This window comes from Lithobates pipiens, unplaced genomic scaffold, assembly GCF_037356315.1.
Source record: "Lithobates pipiens isolate NorthernLeopardFrog02 unplaced genomic scaffold, aLitPip1_a1.2 Scaffold_23, whole genome shotgun sequence".
In the NCBI taxonomy this organism is placed as follows: domain Eukaryota; kingdom Metazoa; phylum Chordata; class Amphibia; order Anura; family Ranidae; genus Lithobates; species Lithobates pipiens.
This window is the reverse complement of record NW_027507785.1, coordinates 201,232,683-201,258,134: the sequence shown is the minus strand read 5'-3', so window position 1 is coordinate 201,258,134 and position 25,452 is coordinate 201,232,683. Positions and strand designations below refer to the sequence as shown.

Genomic DNA, 25,452 nt, shown 5'->3' with positions numbered 1-25,452 from the left:
TCTAGTGCTGCTGTTGAGGGGGATTGCAAAAAATATATATATATATATTTTTTAATAAATACAAATCACAATTTCATTATATATATATATATATATATATATATATATATATATATATATATATATATATATATATATATACACACATACATACATATATACATACATATATACCTCACAAAATCATACTAGAAGTGGAAGTAAACCCTGTTTGTGAACTTGTACCTACAGGTAAGCCTATAATAGTGCTTAATGTAGGTACAGTGAATATCTCCTAAACCTGTACGATTTAAAGGGATTGTAAAGTAATTTTATTTATTTTTTTAAATAACAAACATGTTATACTTACCTCCACTGTGCAGCTCGTTTTGCACAGAGTGGCCCCGAACCTGCTCTTCTAGGGTCCCTCGGCGGCTGTCTCCGCTTCTTCCCGCAGGTACTTCTCACGTTCATGCAAGCTCCCTCGCATGGTGAGAAGCACCTGCGGGCACACTCCTATGATACAGCCGGCGGTTATAGCCGCTCGCTGTATGACGCGGCCCCGCCCCCCCGGCGTGCCGCATCATTGGATGTGATTGACAGCAACGCGAGCCAATGGCTGCGCTGCCTTCAATCCATCCACTCCAGCCAATCAGCGGCCAGGCTGAGCGGCGAAGATGACGGCGGGGGCGAGCGCGGGACTTTCGAGGGGTCAGGTAAGTAAAACGGGGGGGACTGGGGGCACCGGCAGTGTGAGATGTTTTTTCACCTTAATGCATAGAATGCATTAAGGTGAAAAAACATTTACCTTTACAACCCCTTTAAGATATATTCACACTGTATGCAGCCAATGACATCACTGGCGCATGTGCTCTGAAGGGACAGCATACCACCGTCCCTTCAGAGCACCGTGGCACAGTCACTAACTCCCGCGCGCATGCAAACTCAGAAAAAAAAACGTGTGAAGATGGAAGCCCTGTCAGGGGTGACAGCTTGCCACTGGAGGGCTTCGTTCTAAAGGTAAGCATTTCATAATGTGCTAGTACACAATGCATACTAGCACGTCATGCCTTTCAATTGAAGGGGAAAAAAAAAAAAAGGCTGCGGTTTAATTCGGCTTTAAGCGTATACCCATGCAAGGACTGTGTTTGCTCACATGGGGCACACAGGCGTTTCATGCATCCCCATGCAGGCAGTCCCATTTATTTCAACTGGACACAGCGGCTGCATAGACACAGCCACCGTTTCTAATTTGATATCCATGAGCTTGCGGGCACATGTTCATGAATGCAGACAGGGACAGGCACCCACACACAGATGTTAGATTGGGTGCAGCCTCTACATGCCAATAAAAATAGAACTGCACATAGATACACAGAATTGTGCATCCCATGTGGGCAAAAACAGCCCTTACACCGGTGTACATGTAATTCCACCAGTGTGAATATGCTTAATATGCTTCCTGTCCTAAGGTGAATACACCCACCCACTGTACTCTATAGTGAATTAGGATTGTTTTTTTCTAGGTTGTGCGCTCCAGATTTGAACTACATAACTTCTCATTTGAGGCTCGCCTCATTTCCATAACTTAGGTGGGAGGTGTTCTGTAGTCTAGAGGGGAGAACAGAATAGGGCTGGTAAGAGTGCTTGAGACATCAGAGCAGAAGAGGCAGAGCGCACAGAAAGTTACATGCTTATTTGATTTCTGTGTAGGATTAATAGGAATTTTTTTTCACTTACTGAACAGATAAAATGTTTCCAATGATCTATTGAACAGACCTCAAAGGGATCCAAAAGGATCAAAAAGAATTTAACTGTAATGCCTCGTTCACACAATAGGATTTTCCGACAACAAAACCGTGGATTTTTTTTCTGAAGGATGTTGGCTCAAACTTGTCTTGCATACACACGGCCACACAAACGTCAGAAATTCAGAATGTGAAGAACACCTTGACGTACAACACATACGACGAGCTGAGAAAAATTAAGTTCAATAGCCAGTTCTGCTTGATTCTGTGCATGCGTGGACTTTTGTGCGTCGGAACTGTGTACACATGCTCAGAAAATTTGAGAACATGACCATTGCTTATTTTGGCTCTGAAGAAAGGGGTTCACCCCTGAAATGAGTCAGTGTTTTCGTTGAGGTATTTGTGGATTCATCTGACATCAGATCTGGATGTGTCGATGTTCGGTGCGATGGATCCAATTGTATTGATTTTGCCTTTTATCAATACTCGTTTGCGAGTAGCCATTTTGCTATTTGTTCTGTTTTCAATAAAGCTCCATTTATGGTAATGCACTAGGTCAGTGCGCCTTCCTTTTTTGTTTTGTTTACATCCTAAAATGTACCATAAGGGGTTGTAATACTGTCTGAGTGGAAGGGACTTAGGGAGTGCTAAATGTCTGTGGTTTAGGGGGGCAAATTACTTGTCTTGCCTTGGGTGCTGACAACCAACACTACGAAAATTTTACTGTTAGGGGTCCCCACAACTTGGGAAATTTTATCAAGGCATCATGGCAGTAGAAAGGTTTAGAACCACCCATTTAGATCTGCTTTAAAACTAGGAACTTCACCTAAAATGATGATTCTCCTCTCCTCTGCCAGTTTTGGAAACGTTTTTCTGGTAGGTACCTATTTCTGGTAGGTGTCTCTTCAGCTTTGTTGTCTTAGGTGAGCAGAGCTGAAGAACACACATCATACAGGTTCTGGGGCTAATTTAATGCAGTTAAGGCACCAAGTGAAATTACCACCTTAATCAGCCACAGAACCTGTGTAATTAATATGGGTTTGGTTTTAAAGGGATGAGGTAGCAATCCCAATTGAAGGTCAAAAGTTTTTGCTGGTTTGTGATGTACATTGCCCTTAAATGTGCACCTTGTTGAAAAGGCTAGTTGTAAATTGGGGCGGTTACCAACATGTCCGCTGACACCCACCGCTATTCGATCCTCTGTGAACTCCAGACAGATGGAGACCCTATTTTGCATCCGTCTGGCAGATCGGATGAAAACAGACAAGTCCGTTTTCATCCGATCTCCCCATAGAGGAGAGCAGGGCTCTGACAGGTCCGTCTCTGCACAGTGAGCAGAGATGGACCTGTCATCCGCCTGCTCAGGGGGATCAGAAGATCGATCCCCCGCTGAACAAGTGGAGTCCGTCGGGCGGACAAGCCCGTGGGAAAGGACCCAATACTTTCTGGCAAATAGTACGATGAAAACCACGTTTGATGCTCTGGGATGGCGACTGTGATCTACCAGACATCTGTTCACAATCTGGTTGCTGACCCCCCCACTCTAGGAAGTTGCTTTATGTTCAATGTTTTTGTTTTGTTTTTGTATTTATGACGTCCTGCATGACATGTGTTGTATGTTTTGTTTGTATTTCTTAAAATAAAATAAAAAAAATAAACAACTTTACTAAATAAAACAATAAAACCACACACACATTGCATGTTTTGACATAATTCTGAGAAGCTCAGATGTGAATGGGGACTACGTTTGAAAAGAAAGTGCTCCTTTGTAACACGCTGTGGTCCAACAAAAAGGACATTTCCGAAATGCAATTTCCCCATAATTCCAAGTTTTGATTATTGAAGTATTGCACAAGTCCTTTTGTTGTAGCTTGGTGTGACACAGTAACCATTAATAGCACGTCTGCAGTAACAGCAACATTTTACAGATTAAAGATTCAATATATAACTTTGTAACAACTTTGTGTCTTCACATCATACAGTTTCCTCATAACAGGTTTGTCTCTCCTCTAGGCTCAGTTCCCACTGGTGTGAAACCCTGTGAATCCAGTACAGGTTCCCCAAATCGCACCTGAATCACCGGTGGTTCACAGTGCCCTCTGAGAAACGCTGAGTGTCTGAATATAAAGTTAATGACACCCCCTAATTGGTTTGCAGATCACAGTGCGGAACAAAAAAAAAAAAAAGAAGGGTCCTGTATGAGTTTGGGCCAGATGCGATGCAAATTCAGCCATAGTTTGTATGGATGAATTCACATCGCATGCGATCTGCACAGCGAATCAGTGCAAAACACCTGCAATGTCTGGCATCACACTAGTGTGAACCTGCCCTTAGAAACATAACTTCAAAAGTAAGAAAGGAAAAAAAAAAAAAAAAAACACACAACATCCAACGCCACTGCAGTTTTCTCCGAGCACCATCTCAGTAATTAAGACTGTTCTGGGTCTGTTGCCTGGATTTGACAGGTATCCTGTTCCCACTTCTGGGAGTCTGTGCCACGGCCCATGACATCACCATGGGGCTCCTCCTTCTTTAATATATGTAGTAGGCATGTTGTAATGCAATTTCGCCTTTTGGCCACAAGATGGAGACAGAGAGATGCTGACTTATCCTTCCAGAAAAACTCTGACACAGAGCATACTGTGAAAAAGGGGGAGATTCAGGAAGTGCTGAGGGGATGGAAGAGGGGGGAAGTACTGAGGTAAAAGAAAGAGTGCTTACAGGAGTCAGAGGAGAGGAGATTTCTTAAAAGAGGGAGATAACAAGGCTCAAAAAGTCCTTTGCTGGGACACAGTGACACTTAACAGTAAAGAGAGGAGTGTGTGAGGGGAAGAAACTGAGGTGCCAGAGTAGGGTTGCCACCTTTTCTTCAAGCCAAACCCGAACACTTTAGCAGCACAGGGTACATTCGTTTTCGTGGTATACACAATAGGATTATAAAAGACCTGGGACACCTTTGGGTGCCCCAAGGAGAGTGGTAGTAATGCAGCTCGCTGTGGCAAACAGTGGGTGTGGCCAAACTGCTCTGACATCATGGTCCACCCCAGTGATGCCAAACCTGTCCCCCCCAGACAGCGACCTGTAGCTCCCGAATGGCAACAGATTTGTGTGACTACAGTGGAACCTTGGTTAACGCGGTTAACGAGCATTTTGAAAGACGAGCAACTTTTTTCAATTCTGACTCGGTTTGCTAGTGTTGTCTCGCAAAACGTTGAGAATTCAAGCTAATGGGGTGTGCAGTACCGCATTTCGCCAGAGGTACGAGGGCACCAGTGACACTTGGAACAGTTCGGAGCCATTTGGAAATACTCAGAATCACTCGGACATACTTGGAAAAACTTGGAAATACTCAGTTCCTGAGTGTTTCCGAGCCTTTCTGATGGCTTTCTGAGTTCAGCCAAGCTATCCCAGAGTATTTTCGGTGCCCCCCACCTCTGGCCACATGCGGTATTGCATGCAATAGAAGTCAATGCAGAATGAATTATCTTAGTTTCCCTTGACTTCTATGGGGAAACTCGCTTTGATATGCGAGTGCTTTAAAATACAAGCATTCTCCTGGAGCGGATTATGCTCATAATCCAAGGTTCCACTGTATCTCAGTTACTTGGAGAGCCACAGCCCAGTCTAAATAATGTGTCCGGGTTTCAGGCAGACTGAAACCCGGACACAAGATTCCAAACCCGAACTGTCCGGGTGAATCCTGGACGGGTGGCAACCCTATGCCAGAGTGAGGAGAGAAACACATGCCGACATCAGGCATCAGTGTGAGAGACACACACACACTGATACCAGAGAGTGGAGAGAGAGAGACTTTTTCCTGAGATGACCAGGAGAGCGCTGCAAGTTAGAGGTGAGCCAGAATGTGTCAACCACACGTTCCCGTACCGTACGTACTATTAACCACTTTCAGACCGGACCAATTTGCTGGTCAAAGACCAGACCACTTTTTACGATTCGGCACTGCGTCGCTTTAATTGACAATTGCGCGGTCCTGCGACGTGGCTCCCAAACAAAATTGACGTCCTTTTTTTCCCACAAATAGAGCTTTCTTTTGGTGGTATTTGATCACCCCTGCGGTTTTTATTTTTTGCGCTATAAAGAAAAATAGAGCGACAATTTTGAAAAAAAAACGCATTATTTTTTACTTTTTGTTATAATAAATATCCCCCAAAAATATATATAAAAAAAAAATTTTCCCTCAGTTTAGGCCGATACGTATTCTTCTACATATTTTTGGTAAAAAAAAAAAATAAAAAAAAAAAAAAAAAAATCGCAATAAGCGATTATTGATTGGTTTGCGCAAAAGTTATAGCGTTTACAAAATAGGGATAGTTTTATAGCATTTTTATTAATAATTTTTTTATTTTTTTACTAGTAATGGCGGCGATCAGCGATTTTTATTGTGACTGCGACATTGTGGGGGACCCATTGGACATTTTTGGGACCATTGTCATTTATACAGTAATCACTGCTATATAAATGCAGTGATTCCTGTGTAAATGACACTGGCAGTGAAGGGGTTAACCAGTGGGTGGCAGTGTAGGGGTTAAGTGTTCCTAGGGGTGTGTTACTAACTGTGGGGGGGTTGGGCTTTCATTTAGTGAACACTGATCTCTGCTCCAATCACATGGAGCAGAGATCAGCGTCACTAGTTGCTAGGCAGAATGGAGAAATGCTGTTTACTCGGCATTTCCTCCATTCGGCCGCTCCGTGAGACGATCGTGGGGATGCCCGCGGCGATCCAGTCCGCGGGTCCCGCAACCGGACTCACGGGGGTCCCGACCAGCGCGGGAGCGCGCCGCCGGCGGCGCGCTCCTGATGGCAGGGTGGCATTGAATATTGGACGTACCTGTACGCCAATGTGCCTGCTCGTGCCATTCTGTCGACGTACAGCGTTGTGCGCTGGTCGGGAAGTGGTTAAGCTCAGGAACCCTGATTGGTGACCCAAGCGGCACCCAGCTCTGTGGAGACAACCCACGCGATTTTAGGGATTGCAATATCCACCAGGTATCGGGTCAGCCGCTGCCTTTTCACCTTGCGAGTTTTGCTACCAGTCATCTCAATCGGCCCTCAGAAGGGGATCCAGTGCCTTATATCACTAGGAGCATCAGGAGCCTGAACCAGCACTTAGGATTATCATTGTGTCATCACAGAGGACTGGCGAGAAGGTGCAAAGCCAACATCCTTCTTGACACCATACGGACACTGGATGCAGACACCAATTTCCCTTTTTATTGTCACGGGATTCTTGTTTGGAGCTGCCATCTCTACTAGTTTGCCCTTTTAAATATCTGCGGATATAACGGAACATTCTAGAGGATTACTGCTCCATGCAAGCTTGTTTAAACCTACTCTTTTAAAACAAGGGCCCCACCGTTTGCTAGCAGAAGACACTAGTATTCTTCACCTCAGGACCTGCAACATTACTGTACTTGTGAAACCCTTTTGTTTTTGTTGTGGGTTTGCCTCTCAAAGGAGTTTGCGGCCCAGAAGGAGCTGAGAAGTTGTCAAGTCTTCTCTCCTCCCTCTCAGCGCCTGGGTTATGGGCATATAGATTACTACCCTTTCTATACCTGCAGTTGCTAAATATTGAAGGTTGTCATTTCTAATGTATTACGGTAGTTATTTGTAGCAAGGTTTAACAGTGTTGTAAGTTTCCATATGCGTTAAACCATGCCAATATATTCAACTTGTTTATCACTACCTGTGTGTGTGTCTGTGTGTGTGTCTGTGTCTATTTTTGGTGATAATCCACAGTCGGGATAATAGCATTTACCACATGTGTCCAATGTGTTTGCAGTAATTTTATTTAACCAGGTGTGTCAGAAGAGCCGAGGATGTTTTTGGAGTCAAGGCACAGAACAAAGAACCCAAAATGTAACCAGCGACTCCTTCGGGGGTGGCACTAGATATAAAAAATAAAGCAATTTACACTAAAAATACATGTTTTTGCATGGGACATCTCTCTCCCCAATTTTTAGTAACTCCAGCCCACAGTATATAAAACACAAGCATAATTGCTGGCATGTTCCATGGGATTAAGGGAGCATTAACATCTATGCCATTAACAAAGATGAGTCACCATGTTGACATACCGTATAACTATAATGTCCATAGACAATATAACAACGAGACACACCCACATACTGCTGAAAATACAGGTGATGACCAATTTTTTCAACATGTTTGCAAAAGGGCAGTAGTAGGCTTTTATAGTATACTGTTAAAAAGGAACTACACTGCAGCTGACTACCACTAGTCAAAAATGATATTTAATTCATTTTTTATATTCAAAAGAAAAAAACTACACCATCCATGTCTCCATGCTTTATTTTGCTAAGAAATCACATTGAAAAACACCCTCCTCGCATTTCTGGCTATAGCCATCTTGAGTAAGGGCAAATATAGCATTTATTTCCTGGAATCAATCTGCTCTTAGCTCAGGCATGCAGGTAGGAGGATGTGCTTAGCTGGGAAAACTCATCCTCCCCTCCTGAAAATTCCTGGGATGTATAACATTGTTTGTCTAGACCTGGAAATGAAGAAATGTAAAAAAAAGAAAGGAAAAACACATAACCTAAAAAGACACATCCATACTCCCCTCCATGCCACAGCATCGGTGTGACACTGCAGTTGTCCCACGCCAGCTCCAAGGCTGAAAGCTGTGTGATGACCATTGTTTAGTGGGGTCTCAGTCTGCACAGAGCAGAGAACACTGACTGTCAGTCACCTCTCTCTGTGCAACCCCTTCAGCACTCTTCTCTTTTAATGCATGCCCACGGACGTGTTAAAAAAAACAAGCTGCAAAGCTAGTACCGACGCCAGGGAAAAAAGCGGCCTTAGAAAAAAAATAGATTTTATGGGAGTTTTGCACTGGCGTCAATACCCGTTTAGCCACACTAGCTTTCAGCCGCATTTCTGTCTCTTTTCAAAATCAATGGTTCCCTATGGGAGCCCATTGATTTGAATAGAAGTCTCACCAGAAGACCGATCAAGATGATGCGACTTGTGTGCTGAGAATCTTGAAGGGGAACCCCGACAAAATTTAGCATGAAGTTCCCCCGAAGAACTTTCCTGACCTGCCGGGCTGTGTGCCCGGATAAGGATCTGGTATGGATCTTGGTGGGAACCTCACGCAAAATTTTGTTGGCGTTCCTCTTTCAAGATTCTCAGCACACAAGTCGCACCGCAAGTTGGATCATCTTGATCCAACTTCTGGTGAGACTTCTATTCAAATTAATGCGTTCCCACAGGGAACCATTGATTTTGAATAGAGACAGGGAGACACGGGACTGTGCATAATGCTGTATATACAGCGTTAAGCCCAGTTAAATCGCATTTAACACCATAAAACCAGCATCTGGCATTTTTACAGCTCTAACGCTGGAGCCTCAGAACGCATTGGTACTGTTTTTTTGTTTTTTTTGGGAGCTTAAAAACGCCTATGCCACTTACAGCTCAAAAACGCCATGGTGGGCATGAGGCCATAGGCTAACATGGAGAGGCGTTTTTAAGCTGCAAAAAAAACGCTCAAAAAAGTGGCTGTAAAAATGTCCATGGGCATGAGGCCTAAATGTTTTTTTATTTTTTAATTGCAAACAGTGCAAGTACCTCCAGCAGGGCCGGAGTGCAAGAGAAACAAGCAATACAAGGAGCCAATCAGTTCAAGAAACATGTGGGCAGGATGTGAAAGCAGAGTGACAGAGAGAGGACCGTATCGTGCACGCTAGGTTTCTCCTCTTGCTGTCCAGTCACAGTCTGGGGCGGGTCCAGGACCACCGGGTTTAGAACAAGTAGGTTAAAGAGGAAGTAAATCCTGATGGCTTTTACTTCCTTCCTATGCCCCTTCAAAGTAAAATCATAATGTGCTAGTGTGCATTGCATCCCGCCTGCAGGCAACATCCATGTTTGCCCCTCTGCCTTCCGGGGCCGCGGAATCCGGCTCTGTGACTGTCCGGAGCCGCTAGTCATGGCACGGGGGGGTTTCACAGCGCATGCGCCAATGTCATCAGCGCAAAACACAGTAAATATCTCCTAAACAGTGCACATTTAGGAGATATTTACAGTACCTAGAATAAGGCTTACCTATAGATACAACTTCCACAAAGAGTTTTATAACCTATTTAAAATGATACTGTCCATAAGAGAAAGAATGAACGAATGAACGAACACTGCATGGGAAATTTCTGGATTGAAGGGTAATAGTGCACAAAAAAACTATTTCTTATTTCATCTTTAAATGGACCATTCATTTTTTGTCTTGTTATTTGTAACTAGTATTGTAAATCCATTTAAAAGGGGATACGACTTACAATTAAGGCTTACCTGTAGGTACAGTGAATAGCTGCTAAAAAGTGTACAGTTTAGGACAGTGATGGCGAACCTTGGCACTCCAGATGTTTTGGAACTACAATTCCCAGGATACTCATCTACACTGCAGAGTGCATGAGCATCATGGGAAATGTAGTTCCAAAACATCTGGGGTGCCAAGGTTCGCCATCACTGGTTTAGGAGATATTCACATTTGTAGTGGGTGGTGAAGTCACTGGAGTATGCCATCCATTAAGAGTGCTGCAAACATGACTCCCATGCAGAAGGAAGACCGATAGAAGCTTTGACAGCGTGCCACTGGAGGGCTTCATTTTAAGTTAAGTCAATCATAATGTGCTAGTATGCAGTGCATACTAGCACATTATCACTTAAACTGCCCGGGGGGGGGGGGCAATTTTTTGGGGGGCTAGAACAGGAATAGATTAGATTCCCTGTCAAGTTTTCGTGCTATGTCCCTCATAGGGAGATTCAGCTTTGTCTCAGTACCCACTGTCATCCAGACAGGAAATGAGACTGAAAATAATTACAACTGCCCCCAGAACAAGAGGCAAGGGGAAGTCATTAAATGAGAACACATTTTAGACCCCTGTCACACCAATCGATCAACTTTGGTACAACCAGCCTGTCGCATTTTACATGCAGCTATTATGGTAGTAATCACTGTTCTCCTGGCAGGGACGACTCTTCTCGCTGGGAGAACACAATGGCTCAGAGGAAAGGATTCAAATCAAATGATTTTCTCTTTCTTGCAACCTGTGGATGCAGGAAAGCAAATTGCCCTGTCTATGGCCAGCTTAAGAGGAATCCCCAGAGGGTAAAACCCTTCCCTACTCAATCCAAAAGATAAAAACGTTTTGGCTATATATGTGCTTTCAATTTCATGTTGCAGATGCTATTAGTATTATTAAAAGGGCTACCTGGAAGTTGCCTGTAACGTACTTACCTTTTGAGGATTTTCTCAGCATGGTCTGCTGAAATGTTGATACCTAAAGTCTTAAGGGAATTTAAGATTTCAGATGCTTCAATCTTTCCTGGAATGAGAAAGGTGAAAGACGAGTGGATGAAAAGGTTATCTGTGTAAAATTAAAAAAATACGCTCCAAGATTATTGCAAATGAAAAAGCACAAACATATGTAATCTCTGTGCTGTTAAACCACGGCCTGCAACTGGAACAGTGTTTTTTTCTAAGAGACGTATACATTACTATGTAATAACACCCCCCAGCCCTTTCCTTGTAGTGCGACTGTTAGCAGAAGACAAATGAACACAATTCAACTAATGATAGGTACAATATAACAACTTCATGTACTGGGGAAATCTCTGCTATAGACTTTAAAATTTGCTGAATCGGCTAAAAAGGATCGTTCACACCTGCAGCACTTTACTGCACCTCTAAAAAGCCATCTGCGATAGACTACTTTTTTGACAGACAATGGGGATTTTCTATATAAATACGTACTTAGTCACAACTACGAGAAAAGCTTCTGGCTTGCGGTTGCAGTGGAATCCTATTTACTTGAATAGATTGCATTTGGTAATGGTACTGCCTGCTAAACCTGACAGAGTAATATTTTTGCTGGGGCCACAAAAAGCATGGCTGTGGCATGTGTAAAACCTCAAGAAGCTGCATGTTATATTTTAGGTTTCTTTTTAGGTAAAACGGTGGCCTAAAAATTGCTTGAAATAAATGTTAATAAAAAAACAGCATACGGCTTGGTTACTCGTACAATGAAGCGTTGGAAAAACATCTGCAACAAAGTCTAAGGCTGAACATACACTATGCAATCTCCTTTGAAGCTACCTTTAGATCTAGCATCAACTATGTAGTACAAGGGCCTGCCTGATTTAATACAAATTGAAGAGACTGCTTAGGTCTGTCATCATTTTATGTAATAATGGTAAATCTACATTGGGGAAAAATTATTATTTGATCCCCTGCGGATTTTGTAAGTTTGCCCACTTACAAAAAAAAAAAAAAAAAAAAGGGGGGGGGGGGGGTCTATAAGTTTTATTATAGGTGTATATTTTAAATGATAGAGACAGAATATCAACAGAAAAATCTAGAAAAATAAAAAATAAAAACACATGATACAAATGTTATAAAATTTGTTGCATTTCAGTGAGTAAAATAAGTATTTGATCCCCAAGCAAAACATGACTTAGTACTTGGTGGGAAAACCCTTGAGGCAAGACGTTTCTTGTAGTTGGTGACCAGTTTTGCACACATCTCAAGAGGGATTTTGGTCCACTCTTTTACAGATCTTCTCGAAATCCTGAAGGTTTCTTGGCTGTCGCTTAGCAACTCGAAGTATGAGCTCCCTACATAAATTTTCTATAGGATTAAGGTGTGGAGACTGGCTAGGCCACTCCATGACCTTAATATGCTTCTTCTTGAGCCACTTCTTTGTTGCCTTGGCGGTAAGTTTTGGGTCACTGTCATGCTGGAAGACCCATCCATGACCCATCTTCAGCGTTTTGGTTGAGGGAAGAAGGTGCTCACCCAAGATTTTACAATACGTGGCCCCGTCCATTTGCCCTTCAATGCGGCAAAGTTAGCCTGTACCTTTAGCAGAGAAACAGCCCCAAAGCATAATGTTTCTTAAGGTCATGGTCATTTTTCTTCCTCCAAACACAGCTAATCGAGTTAATGCCAAATAATAAAATTTTGATCTCATCTGTACACAGCACTTTCTCCCAATCATTTAGATGTTCATTGGCAAGCTTCAGATGGGCCTGTACATGTGTCTTCTTGTGGGCACTGCAGGATTTCAATTACCAATGGTTTGTTTGGTGACTGTGGTCACAACTGCCTTGAGATCATTCACAAGCTCCTCCCATGTAGTTCTGGGCTGTTTCCCTTGCATCCAGACCGAGGGAGATTGATGGTTATTTTGGATTTCTTCCAATTGTGAATAATTGCTCCAAGAGTTGTCTCCTTCACATTGAGTTTCTTACCGATTGTCTTGTAGCCCATTCCAGCCTTGTGCAGGTCTACAATCTTGACCTTGACATTCTCGGATGGCTCTTTGATCTTGCGGATGTTTGAATAGAAGAAGGATTCTGTGGATAGGTGTCTTTATACACATAACGAGTTTTAGGATCACCTTCTTAAATTGACAGGTCTAATCTGTATACCACATGAGCACCTACTGTAGCGGTCTGCGGGAGCCAAAATTATTGTTGGTTGGTAGGGGATCAAATCCTTATTTTACTTACTGAACTGCAACCCAGTTTATACCATTTGTATCAATTTTTAGTTGATATTCTGTCTCTATCATTTAAAACACATATAACAATTATAGACCCTTCATTTCTTTTTTTAAGTGGGCAAACTTACAAAATCTTCAGGGGATAAAATAATTATATTCCCCCACTGTATATGGAGACTGTAAAATCAGACTGTATTGTCTATAGCCAGCTTAAAGTATTTGTAAAGTCACTATGTGGCTTTACATGTACCCCTTTTGGTTTAGGCTGCCATCAACAAAAGTTTGCGATTTTTTTTTTATGTGGGATTCTACTGTGACATCAGCCGGCCAGCACAGTGGGGGGAAATCATGTGACTGCACACCGGCGGTGTGGAAAAGGTATTTAGCCTTTTCATTTAAAAAACAAATACACTATTGTTAATGGCAGGATAATCAGTAGAGGATACAGCTGGAAAGCTGCAGGAGGGGCGAGGAGGAGAGCTCTCATGTATACAGGGAGGGAGAGGGGAGAGACTGTCACAGTTTTAGGGTTACAACCACTTTAATGTGGTTGTGATGTCAAAAGGCAGGACCTCAGGATGCTTTCAAGACTGCACACAGGATAAGAAAACATCTAAATGGATATAAAAGTTGGAGCAATCGGTAACAGGGAGGAGTTTCGCGTGCAGTGTCTGCAGTAGCTCAAGCATACAGCTGGTCATATATGTTCAGCAAATGGACAGACTACAGATACCTATTGACTCTGAGTAGGTATAGAATAGGAAAACAGCTTGCATTTACAATATATGTATAGTTCATCACTGCAAATCCCTATGGGAGAGGAAAAGAGTGTTAGATCTGTAGAACAGAGGTGATTTTTTTATTTTTTTGTTGTACTCTCCAAGTCACCTCCATCCTGGGTAGACTTCTCCAGTATATATTGAAATAAACACAGATCTCCAGAACTGGGCTGTGTGCAACTATAGATAACGTCAATGTCCAGGATGCTGCTGCGTCTTCTTTGAGATGAGAAAGAGGGGAGAAGAGCTGCTGTAAAACAGGCACATGCTGGATCAAGATTGGGCTCAGATAAGTGTTTAACGGGGTCTTGGGGAGAACTTTTAAAAAGGTTTGTTTATTTTAAAGAAAAGCAGAGAATGCTTTAGGGTAAAAACCCTTTTGCCTTTAAAACCACGCTAACACAAAAAAAAAAAAAAAAAAAAAACACAGCTTTCCTTACTCAATAAAAAAAATGTATATAAGATTTGGCTGGAATTGGGCTTTGAATACATGCATGCAGAGGAAGGAAGACTTTATTTCCTCACCATCACTGTTTTTGTCCAAGCTTGTAAAAGCAATTTTCATTTTCTTCTCATGTTCTTCTAGATATTTCATGAACTCTGTAAAGTCAAGTGTTCCATCTTTATTAACGTCACCAGCTGCAACAATTTTCTGAAAAAAAGGTAACAAGAGACAAACCGTTATTTTAAAATGATATCCTACAGGCCAAAGCAACAGCTCTGCTTACCTTGACACTACCCAGAACCATAGGACTTCACTTTCCTTTGTTCTCCAACTGCAGAACCATAAGAAATACTAGGTACTTTTGGGTCAATGTGACTCACGCCATGTATCAATACTGGGAAATCAACAAGCTCCATCGTTGTCACATGGAGTCAACCCATAGTCCTATAAGCTACAACTTATAGCCTACCCAGGGGGGGCTTCTCCTGATCCCCGCAGCAGAATGGAGTAGTGGTAAAGCAAAGGAAGGGTAAGCATTTACTGCATGGGAGAGAAGGAAGGATTAAAAGGAGCTTTGCCATCATGAAAAGCACAGGTTTACTGTAAGGCCACATGCACACTGGATGTCTAGTCTGTGTAGATTGTGTTCAGAACCCTATGCATTCATGGACATGCCCAGAAGAAACAAACAAACAGCATTTTAAGATAGCTAGGTCAGTGATGGCAGCCTCCGTATTTATTAAAATAGAAATGAAGAAAAAAAAAACTCTTTCATTTTGTATAACGTAATGGTGCCCATACACTAGACGAGAAATCGTTTGAAAATTTGTCATCTGGACAGTTTGTTTTTCATCCAGTTAAAAGGGCGAAAACCTGTTGTGATGTTTTTGAGCCCAATAAATAAATAAAATAAAATCAAAAAAGGAAAAGTTTGGAAAACTTCTGCCGAAAAGCGGATAAATTGAAAGGTTAATGCGTTTCTCGCCCGTTAAAATTTTGAACTGTTGGTACTGCGCATGTGTGACCCAGAAGCAAAAAACAAAAACGAGATTCATTCATTCGATTCATGTCCATTGAACGATTTGTTGTTCCAAATTTGGTCATTACATGGTGGCAATATCGTTTGCTCTCATGACCAAGTGTTTGTTTTTTCAAAAATGCGTTTGAATGATTTTTCGACCGATGGCAACGATTTTGCCATCATGCAATGACCGAATTTTGATTGATAAATTGTTCAATGGACATAAATGAATCAATTTTTTGTTCATTTTGTCACATATGCCTAGTGCAAACAGTTTGGGGAAGGAACACATTAACCTTTCAATTAATCGTTCGGCAGAATTTTTCAACCTGTTTCTTTGGATTTTTTGGTTCTGAAAAGTTAAACTATTTTTTATTTGCACCTGAATTAAAAAACGAATGAATGGTCCAAATGACAGATTTTCAAATGATTTTTCAGCTAGTGTATGGCCAGCATTAGGGAGGGTTTAGAACCCTTGTTAGATTTGTTTGCCATCTGTGTCTCATTGAGGAGACTTCCCTTCACTTTCAGTCACATAGCCAAAGACAAGACATCCCCCCAAAGTGAGGGAATCATGGTAGTCACCAGAACTAGTGTCCCCACTAGAAGATCATTTTCCCTATTACTGTTCTGGAAACCACTAAAAATGTGTGATTTTCCCTTCACTTTCAGGACAAATACAGAGGAATAATCTCTCTAATGGGGTCCAGACAGCAATAAAAACCTGACGGGTCTCTATTTTAAAATTGGAAAAAGTTTTGCCTTGAGTTATACTTTAAGGAAAGTTTTCTTTGGTTGCAGATTTGTGGTGTATGACGTACAGCTGAAAAACCCCATCAAGGTGCACAAGGCATAGGCCCAATCCATCTCTCTGCTACTCTAGCCAAAAATTACTTGCTGTAAAAATGGCAACTTAGACTTGCTCTGTATTACTGAAGTGGCTGGGGTCATTGAATAAAGATGTGATGCGCTGTGGCTGGGGTCATTGCTATGTAAAACTGAGCATTTGGGACACTGTTCAGAAGCTTAAATTGAGAAACACAGTGGGGTTGATTTACTAAAGACAAATAGGGGGTTATTTACAAAAGGCAAATCCACTTTGTACTGGAAGTGCAGTCGCTCTAAATCTAAGGGGTAGATCTGAAATGAGTGGAAGCTCTGCTGATTTTATCATTCAATCATGTGGAAGCTAAAATGCTGTTTTTTTTATTTTTCTTGCATGTCCCCCTCGGGTCTACAGCGACTTTACTTCCAAGTGCACTTTCAGTGCAAAGTGGATTTTCCTTTAGTAAATAAACCCAATATACTGTGCACTTTGCAAAGTACAGTTGTACTCTTCAAGAGCAGTTGCTCCAGAGCTTAGTAAATGAGCAGAAGCTCTGCTGACTTCCATCATCCAATCATGTGCAAGCAAAAATGCTGTATTTTTTAATTTTCCTTGAACGAGATTGGGTATTCTTTGCAAAGTTAAGGTTTACCTCATTTACTAAACTGTGGAGCAACTGCACTGCGTCAAATCCTGCTGTTTTAACTTTGCCTGAGGGGCACAGGTGCAACATCCAGCCCTGTGCATGCCACACAGCGCGCAGGGGGGCCGGGGAGCGCGTGCCGCACAAGCGCGCAGGGGGGGGCCGGGGAGCGCGTGCCGCACAAGCGCGCAGGGGGGGGCCGGGGAGCGCGTGCCGCACAAGCGCGCAGGGGGGGGCCGGGGAGCGCGTGCCGCACAAGCGCGCAGGGGGGGGCCGGGGAGCGCGTGCCGCACAAGCGCGCAGGGGGGGGCCGGGGAGCGCGTGCCGCACAAGCGCGCAGGGGGGGGCCGGGGAGCGCGTGCCGCACAAGCGCGCAGGGGGGGCCGGGGAGCGCGTGCCGCACAAGCGCGCAGGGGGGGGCCGGGGAGCGCGTGCCGCACAAGCGCGCAGGGGGGGGGCCGGGGAGCGCGTGCCGCACAAGCGCGCAGGGGGGGGCCGGGGAGCGCGTGCCGCACAAGCGCGCAGGGGGGGCGGGGAGCGCGTGCCGCACAAGCGCGCAGGGGGGGCCGGGGAGCGCGTGCCGCACAAGCGCGCAGGGGGGGCCAGGGAGCACGTGGTGCACAGCATGCAGGGGGGGCCGGGGAGCGCGTGGTGCACAGCATGCAGGGGGGGCCGGGGAGCGCGTGGTGCACAGCATGCAGGGGGGGCCGGGGAGCGTGTGGTGCACAGCATGCAGGGGGGGCCGGGGAGCGCGTGGTGCACAGCATGCAGGGAGCGTGTGGCACACAGCCATTATTTTTATGTTTTCATGTTTTATTGTAGTCACCATACCAGAAGCCATTCCAGGGATAGGTGTTCAGTCCGTTTACTCACTACATAGAAACAGAGTACCATAGCTAACCGTATTAGAAGGAGAGTTGTTTATTTAAAGGTGTGTGAGGCAGGTCACTACTTGCAAATCTATAAAGGTTACTTATTTCGTGACAAAAGTATGAATGGTAAGCAGGAATATAACGATGTGGTCTGCACATATTTATATACGTGGAAAAAAAAAATGATCCCCAATACACTACCTATTAGTTCAGTCTGGTTTAAAAACAATTAAAAAAAAAAAAAAAAAAGGGAGGAAGAAGAGAACAGCTACATAGGGAATAGGTCTCCATTATTCCTTGGGGGAACATTCTTTCCACATCAGGTTTATGCAACAAAGCATTGCACAGAACAAAAATGATGTGCAAAATGCAGTAACTATTAGTTTGCCATCACACCTACAGTATGTGTTGCGGTAAATAGTACAGAACGTTACTGCAAGGGACATTAAAAGTGAAGTGTGGGTTTTCAATCAAAAAAAAATAATAAAAACATCAAACAGTCATACACACCTAGGTAGATGCAGCATTGCCCCAATGCTGCATCATTCCCCTGCTGCCTCCAAGACCGATAGCCGAGCAATCAAAAAAACGCTGATCGCTCCTTCTCAGGTTTTTTAGTAAGCAGAGCACAGAGAATGTCTCCAGCTCTCTGCTCTGCCCCTCCAGCGCTCACTGGAGTGCCAGACGTGACTGGCTCAGGCTCTCAATAGCACGCTGAGAGGCACAGGCACAGGCAGCTGGCAGTCAGGTATCTGGGCAGATCCCGAAATTATAGTTGGGATCCCTGCAGAGCCTGGACTGGCTCTGTGACGTCAGCACACTATCAGCTGAATCAGGGTCACAGGAGCACAGAAAGTGCACTCCTGTGACCCATAGGAGCAATATACAACTCTTTGGCAGTGCAATTCATGACAGTTGTGCTCAAGTTTGGATACCCTGGCAGAAATTGTGAAATGTTGGCATTTATATTGAGAATATGACTAATCATGGCAAAAAAATAAAAATAAAACTCAACCCCACCCCGTGCATCAACAGATTTGATTGACAGCAGTGGGAGCAAATTGCTTCCACTGCTATCAATCTGTAATAATCTAGTAATCCCCACCAGGAGAAGACAGGGATTATTGCCAGTGGTTATAGCAAAAAAAAAAAAAAAAAAAAATCACATGTAAGATCCAATAGGCTGGTTGTACCCAGTTGATCAACTTGGTACATTTAGCATGCCCATATATGGTTTGAATCTCAAAAGATTCCTGCTGAACTGGCCAAGATTCTAACAATCTATGGCCGCCCTAATGCCGTGTACACACGGCCGGGCTTTGACAGCAAAGGTCCGACGGAACAAATCCATTGGACAATTTGACCGTGTATGGGCTTGATTGGACCTTTGCTGTCGAAAAATCAGATGGACTTTAGATTTAGAACATGTTTCAAATTTTTCCGACGGACTTGAGTCCGGTCAAAAAATCAGTTCGTCTGTATGCTAGTCCGACGGATGAAAACCGACGCTAGGGCAGCTATTGGCTACTGGCTATGAACTTCCTTATTCTAGTCCGGTCGTAGGTCATCAAGTTCGAATCTGTCAGACTTTGGTGTTATTGTGTGTGGCCAAGTCCATCGGAAGTCCGTCGGAAAGTCTGGTCGTGTGTACACGGCATAAGCCTCTGTTTGGTCTGCATGTACCATGGTGCTGCACATGTGATCTGCTAGAACACCAGCCTTGTGATGACTTGACAGTTCAGTTGAGAGCACAAGCAACTGTCACAGTTATTATTACATGCTTTCAACAATGGGTTTAGTTCCGCTTTAAAGGGAACCTGTCAGAATATAAATCGGAGCTCCTATTGCCAATTTGTTTTTAAAGGTCTAGACTCTGCGGTCCCAATTTTTGTTTTACTATTTGGAGAACAATGACCAGAAGCAATTTATATTGGGTGCCCCAACATACAGTGGTGTGAAAAAGTGTTTGCCCCCTTCCTCATTTCCTGTTCCTTTGCATGTTTGTCACACTTAAGTGTTTCGGAAAATCAAACCAATTTAAACAATAGTCAAGGACAACACAAAATGCAATTTGTAAATGAAGGTGTTTATTATTAAAGGTGAAAAAAATCCAAACCATCATGGCCCTGTGTGAAAAAGTGATTGCCCCCCTTGTTAAAACATACTATAACTGTGGTTGTCCACACCTGAGTTCAATTTCTCTAGCCACACCCAGGCCTGATTATTGCCACACCTGTTCACAATCAAGGTATCCCAAAATTACCCCAAGAGCGCAGCGACGACTCATCCAAGAGGTCACAAAAGACCCCACAACAACGTCCAAGGAACTGCAGGCCTCACTTGCCTCAGTTAAGGTCAGCATTCATGCCTCCACCATCAGGAAAAGACTGGGCAAAAATGGCCTGCATGGCAGAGTTCCAAGGAGAAAACCACTGCTGAGCAAAAAGAACATCAACGCTCGTCTCAATTTCTCCATAACACATCTTGATGATCCCCAAGACTTTTGGGACAACATTCTGTGAACCGATGAGACAAAAGTGGAACTCTTTGGAAGGTGTGTGTCCAAGTATATCTGGCGTAGAAGGAACACTGCATTTCATAAAAAGAACATTATACCAACAGTAAAATATGGTGGTGGTAGTGTGATGGTCTGGGGCTGTTTTGCTGCTTCAGGACCTGGAAGACTTGCCGTGATAAAAGGAACTATGAATTCTGCTGTCTACCAAGAGATCCTGAAGGAGAATGTCCGACCATCTGTTCGTGTACTCAAGCTGAAACGAACTTGGGTTCTGCAGCAGAACAATGATCCTAAACACACCAGCAAGTCCACCACCGAATGGCTGAAGAAAAACAAAATGAAGACTTTGGAGTGGCCTAGCCAAAGTCCTGACCTGAATCCTATTGAGATGTTGTGGTATGACCTTAAAAAGGCCGTTCATGCTCGAAAACCCTCTAATGTAACTGAATTAGGACAATTCTGCAAAGATGAGTGGGCCAAAATTCCTCCAGGACGCTGTAAAAGCCTCATTGCACGTTATCGCAAACGCTTGGTTGCAGTTGTTGCTGCTAAGGGTGGCCCAACCAGCTATTAGGTTTAGGGGGCAATCACTTTTTCACACAGGGCCATGATGGTTTGGATTTTTTTTCACCTTTAATAATAAACACCTTCATTTACAAATTGCATTTTGTGTTTACTTGTGTTGTCCTTGACTATTGTTTAAATTGGTTTGATGTTCCGAAACACTTAAGTGTGACAAACATGCAAAGGAACAGGAAATGAGGAAGGGGGCAAACACTTTTTCACACCACTGTATATATTGATCCATTTCAGGATATGCTTAGGCAATGTATGGATATGGGTTCTAATTTATCAAGAAACCTTTCCTTACAAATTGCTAAAAGATATGAAAGCTTTGCTCCACTATAAAATGACACTTCTTTACGCAATACACAACCCTTGATAAAGTTCAGTAAAGTGAACAAAGTCACATCCATGTGCCCCTCCTCACCACTCCCTGTGGATATTGAGTCTGCAGGACAATAAGGAACTGATGACAAGAGGAGATAGAAGCAGTCGAGAATAGGCAAGGTTAGAATAACTAGGAGTAAAACAAAAGTTCTATAGGGAAAGCACATTTATTAAAACATAAATTCGGACATCACAGCAAAGGGAGGCGTGTTTACAGAAAAAAAGATTTGAACAGGTGTCATTAAAAAGATCGGTGTGCGATTTGTCATGAAACTTTGATGTCCAAAGTCAAATCGCACAAGAATTTAAGGCCCATTCACACCACAAACTGCATGTTTACTGCGCATTTTTGCATGCACGGTGACCTGCATTTGCAGTGCACTTTTCCTAAACTTGCATTTCCTGTGAGTTTATTTTCTTCTTTGGACTTTTATGTGCACTGCGTTGTGGGGAATTTAAGTTTATTTACATGGATTTGAGCACATTTTTGTACATTTGCAGTGCGGAAAATGCAACTTGCTGTACTTTTTTATTGCACTGGTGTGAACTATGCCCATAGAATAACCTGAATTTTGGATGGTCTATGCAGTTGGAGTACAATCAAAAATGGATCCCATTGTATCTGCTGTGAATGGGCCCTTAGGCTCTATTCACATCTATGCATGTTGCTTTTGAGCGTTTCTGCAGTGCTTTTTGCGGTGCTTGCCACATTTTTGGACACGTGTTTTAACTGTGTTTTTTACATTGTATATAGCTGGTTGCTAAGGAGGGGGCTGGGAAGCCTGCCGCTGCCTCCTTAACCACTTCCCGACCGGTGCACGCTGATGAACGTTGGCAGAATGGCACGGACAGGCAAATGGGTGTACCTGTATGTCCCTTTAAATTTGCCGCCATGCCATCGCATGCGCACAGGTCAGGACCTCCGTGAGTCGGATTGTGGGTCCCATGGACTCAATCGCCATGGGGATACCCGGGATCGTCTCACGGGGAGGAAGAACGGGAAGATGCCAATGTAAACAAGCATCTCCCCATTCTGCCTAGTGACAATGTCACTGATCTCTGCTCCCAATCACAGGGAGCAGAGTTCAGTGATGTGTCACACCCAGTCACGCCCACCCACAGTTATAAACATGCCCCCAGGACACACTTGACCCCTACACTGCCACCTAGTGGTTAACCCCTTCACTGCCAGTGTCATTTACACAGGAATCAGTGCATTTGTATTGCACTGATTGCTGTATAAATGACAATGGTCACAAAAATGTGTCAAAAATGGCCGACATGTCCGCCATAATGTCACAGTCCCTGCTGAATGTAAACAAAATGCATTAAGATGAAAAACCTATGCTGCAGAATCCCCCCCCCCCTTATTCTTGCCAGAGCCCAATCCGATCCAGTGAAGTGTACAAGAGCATTGGCTCTCGCCGCTGTTTCCCTCCTTCCTGGGCAGATTGAAAGCTGCAGGAATCACTGGCTCCCACTGCTGCCAATCAAATACTTTACCAAAAGAGCTGGGCAGAGCCGCCTGCTCTGTCATAGACTCAGACAGGGGGCTTGGGAGCAAGCAGGCATGGGTGCCCCTATGGAAAGTGGCTTTCCATGGGGGCATTTGCTGAAGAAGAGGAGCCTGGAGCACCAATAAGGGACCCCAGAGGAAGATGACGGGGCTGCTCTGTACAAAACCATTCCACAGAGCAGGGAAGTATAACATGATTGCTATTATAATAATTTAAAAAAAAAGAGAAGGCTTTAGTATCTCTTTAAAGCTGCCCATACACTACTGTTGAGCTGGATGAAATTTGCTTGAAAATTTGGAAGGGAGACAGGTGGAAAATTTCTAGCTGAACAGCAGCTTTGGGTATGGGTTAGGACATTCTGACAGCTTCCATTGAATAGTGGGCATCACAGATTTGTCCACCTGTAATGTATAGTAGGAGTGTACATCCCGCTATAATCACCAATCACACCAGAATGTGGTACTGGAAACCCGCATTCCATGGGCATTTCCCACCCAGTGTTCAAATCGCAGCGCACTTGTCATCTGCAGTGGGTGTCAATGATAAGTTAACGACACCGCAAACGCAGATCACAAATGCAGTGCATCTGCTTGCACCAGATCGCATGGTACAGAAGTACATGCGATACCTTTGGAAATGCACTGCAACCATAGCGCATGGACTACCTTTGGTGTGGGGCAGTGTGCTTTGAGCCCATTCAAGATGAACAGGCTCAAATGACACTACACTGAACTGCATGTGAATCACACAGGAGCACGCAGTGCGTTCCCGTGCGATTTCTAGTGTGAACCGGCCCTTATGCCCTGTACACACGGTCGGACATTCCAACAACAAAATCCATCAGTTTTTTTTCCGACTGATTTTGGCCCAAACTTGTGTTGCATACACACAGTCGCACAAAGTTGTCAGAAAATCCGATCGTTCAGAACGAGGCGACATAAACCACGTACGACGGGAGTATAAAGAGGCCAATAGCCTTCATCTCATAATTTATTCTGAGCATGCGTGGCACTTTATGCGTCGGACACACGATCGGAATTTCAATGATCGGATTTTGTTGTCAGAAAATTTTCGATCCAGTTCTCAAACTTTGTGTTTCGGAAATCCGACGGAAAAAGTCCAATGGAGCCCACACACGATCGGCTTTTCCGATAACACGATCCGATAGCACATTTTCCATTGGAAAGTCCGACCGCGTGTACAGGGCATTAGGCCCCATACACACTATACAACTTTTGTTGTCCGATTTCCTTTAGATTTACCAAGACCCTGTAGTGCAAGGGCCTGCATGATTGCATACGCATTGAAACTCTTAAGGTTTGACCTCAGATTATATGGTTTTGGTACATATGAATGAAAAATCTAGAGAAAATTGTATAGTGTGTATCCAGCTTAAGACTTACTAGTATAACCTACCAGCCTGAGGGCCATTATCCATGCTCATCATCATCAGTGCAGATGAACAGATCTCCCTCTGTGGATATTGTGTTCTGACAGCCGGCCCCACCAACTGTCCAAATATCTGTACAGCGGCTGCATCTGATTGGACGCAACCACTGTTCAGACAAAAATCTCCCAACCGTTTCCTTTGACAAAAGTAGAACCTTTATCCAATGAAGTGGATAAAGCAGGCCGCCCACGGAGCAGAGTTCAGCTGGTTGCTCAGAAAGTGGCCACAATTTTCAGTGTATGGCCAGCTGTAGTCAGCTATATCCACACATAGTTCTGTAATTCCTCTTATAGAGAAAAACCTTCACAGACATAAATAAACTTATTTCAATCACTTGACAACCCCCATTATACTCAGTGCTGGCACACCGCCAACTCTGTACTGCCATAGATACTGTACACTGTCCAATCATAGAGCACCCACCCTGATCATTACTACTACACAGCCTGACCAATACTGATCATCATGGACATGGCGATCCTCAGGGATCCTGGCCTGACACCATGAATATGTATAGTAGAATTCCACTGACTCCAATGCACAGTACATGGACTATGATGGTCCCCACACACATGAAGATCACATACTTCCCCGGGACTTACCTCCTCGGCTCCAGGGGACACCGCCATCCCCAAGGCTCGGAGCCCCTGCTGCAGCTCCAGGATGTCCACCTTCCCATCCTGATTGATGTCCAGCTTATGGAAGAGCTCGGCGTACTTAGACGCAGTGTCCGATCCTTCACACATCGCCCGACACAGCACCGATCTCCTGACCTGATCGTACATCTCCGGTTTCTGTCTATGGGGACTGCAGGTCGGGATCAGGAAGAGCTCAGGCCGACAACCCAAAAATGTAGAAAGACAAGAAAGAGTGCAGTGACAGGACACCGCCCAGAGAGGGGGAGGGGCGAGCAGGGAATTCCCTCCACCGAGAAGAGGAGGAGGAGGAGGAGGAGGAGGGGGGGGGGGGGAGATACTGCATGCCTGACATCTCCTCCCACATTCATCACTCCCAACTTCAATACTCTGATCACTACTACTCTGATCTATTACTATGATAACTACTACTCCGATCTATTACTCTGATATCTACTACTCCGATCTATTACTATGATCACTACTACTCTGATCACTACTACTATGATCTATTACTCTGATCACTAC

General features: G+C 43.9%; 1 protein-coding gene across 1 annotated transcript in view; it reads right to left on the bottom strand.

Annotated features, from left to right (window-relative positions):
- Nucleotides 1-25,186, bottom strand: part of SLC25A24 (solute carrier family 25 member 24) — a 68,331-nt gene extending 43,145 nt beyond the window's left edge. The window contains exons 1-3 of the mRNA XM_077452770.1: nucleotides 24,892-25,186; nucleotides 14,572-14,698; nucleotides 11,002-11,089 (exon numbers count right to left, since the gene is read on the bottom strand). Of these exons, the coding sequence (XP_077308896.1) occupies nucleotides 11,002-11,089; nucleotides 14,572-14,698; nucleotides 24,892-25,074 (398 nt within the window). The 5' untranslated portion in view covers nucleotides 25,075-25,186. The remainder of the gene's footprint in view (nucleotides 1-11,001; nucleotides 11,090-14,571; nucleotides 14,699-24,891) is intronic.
- Between the last annotated feature and the right edge of the window lie 266 nt (nucleotides 25,187-25,452).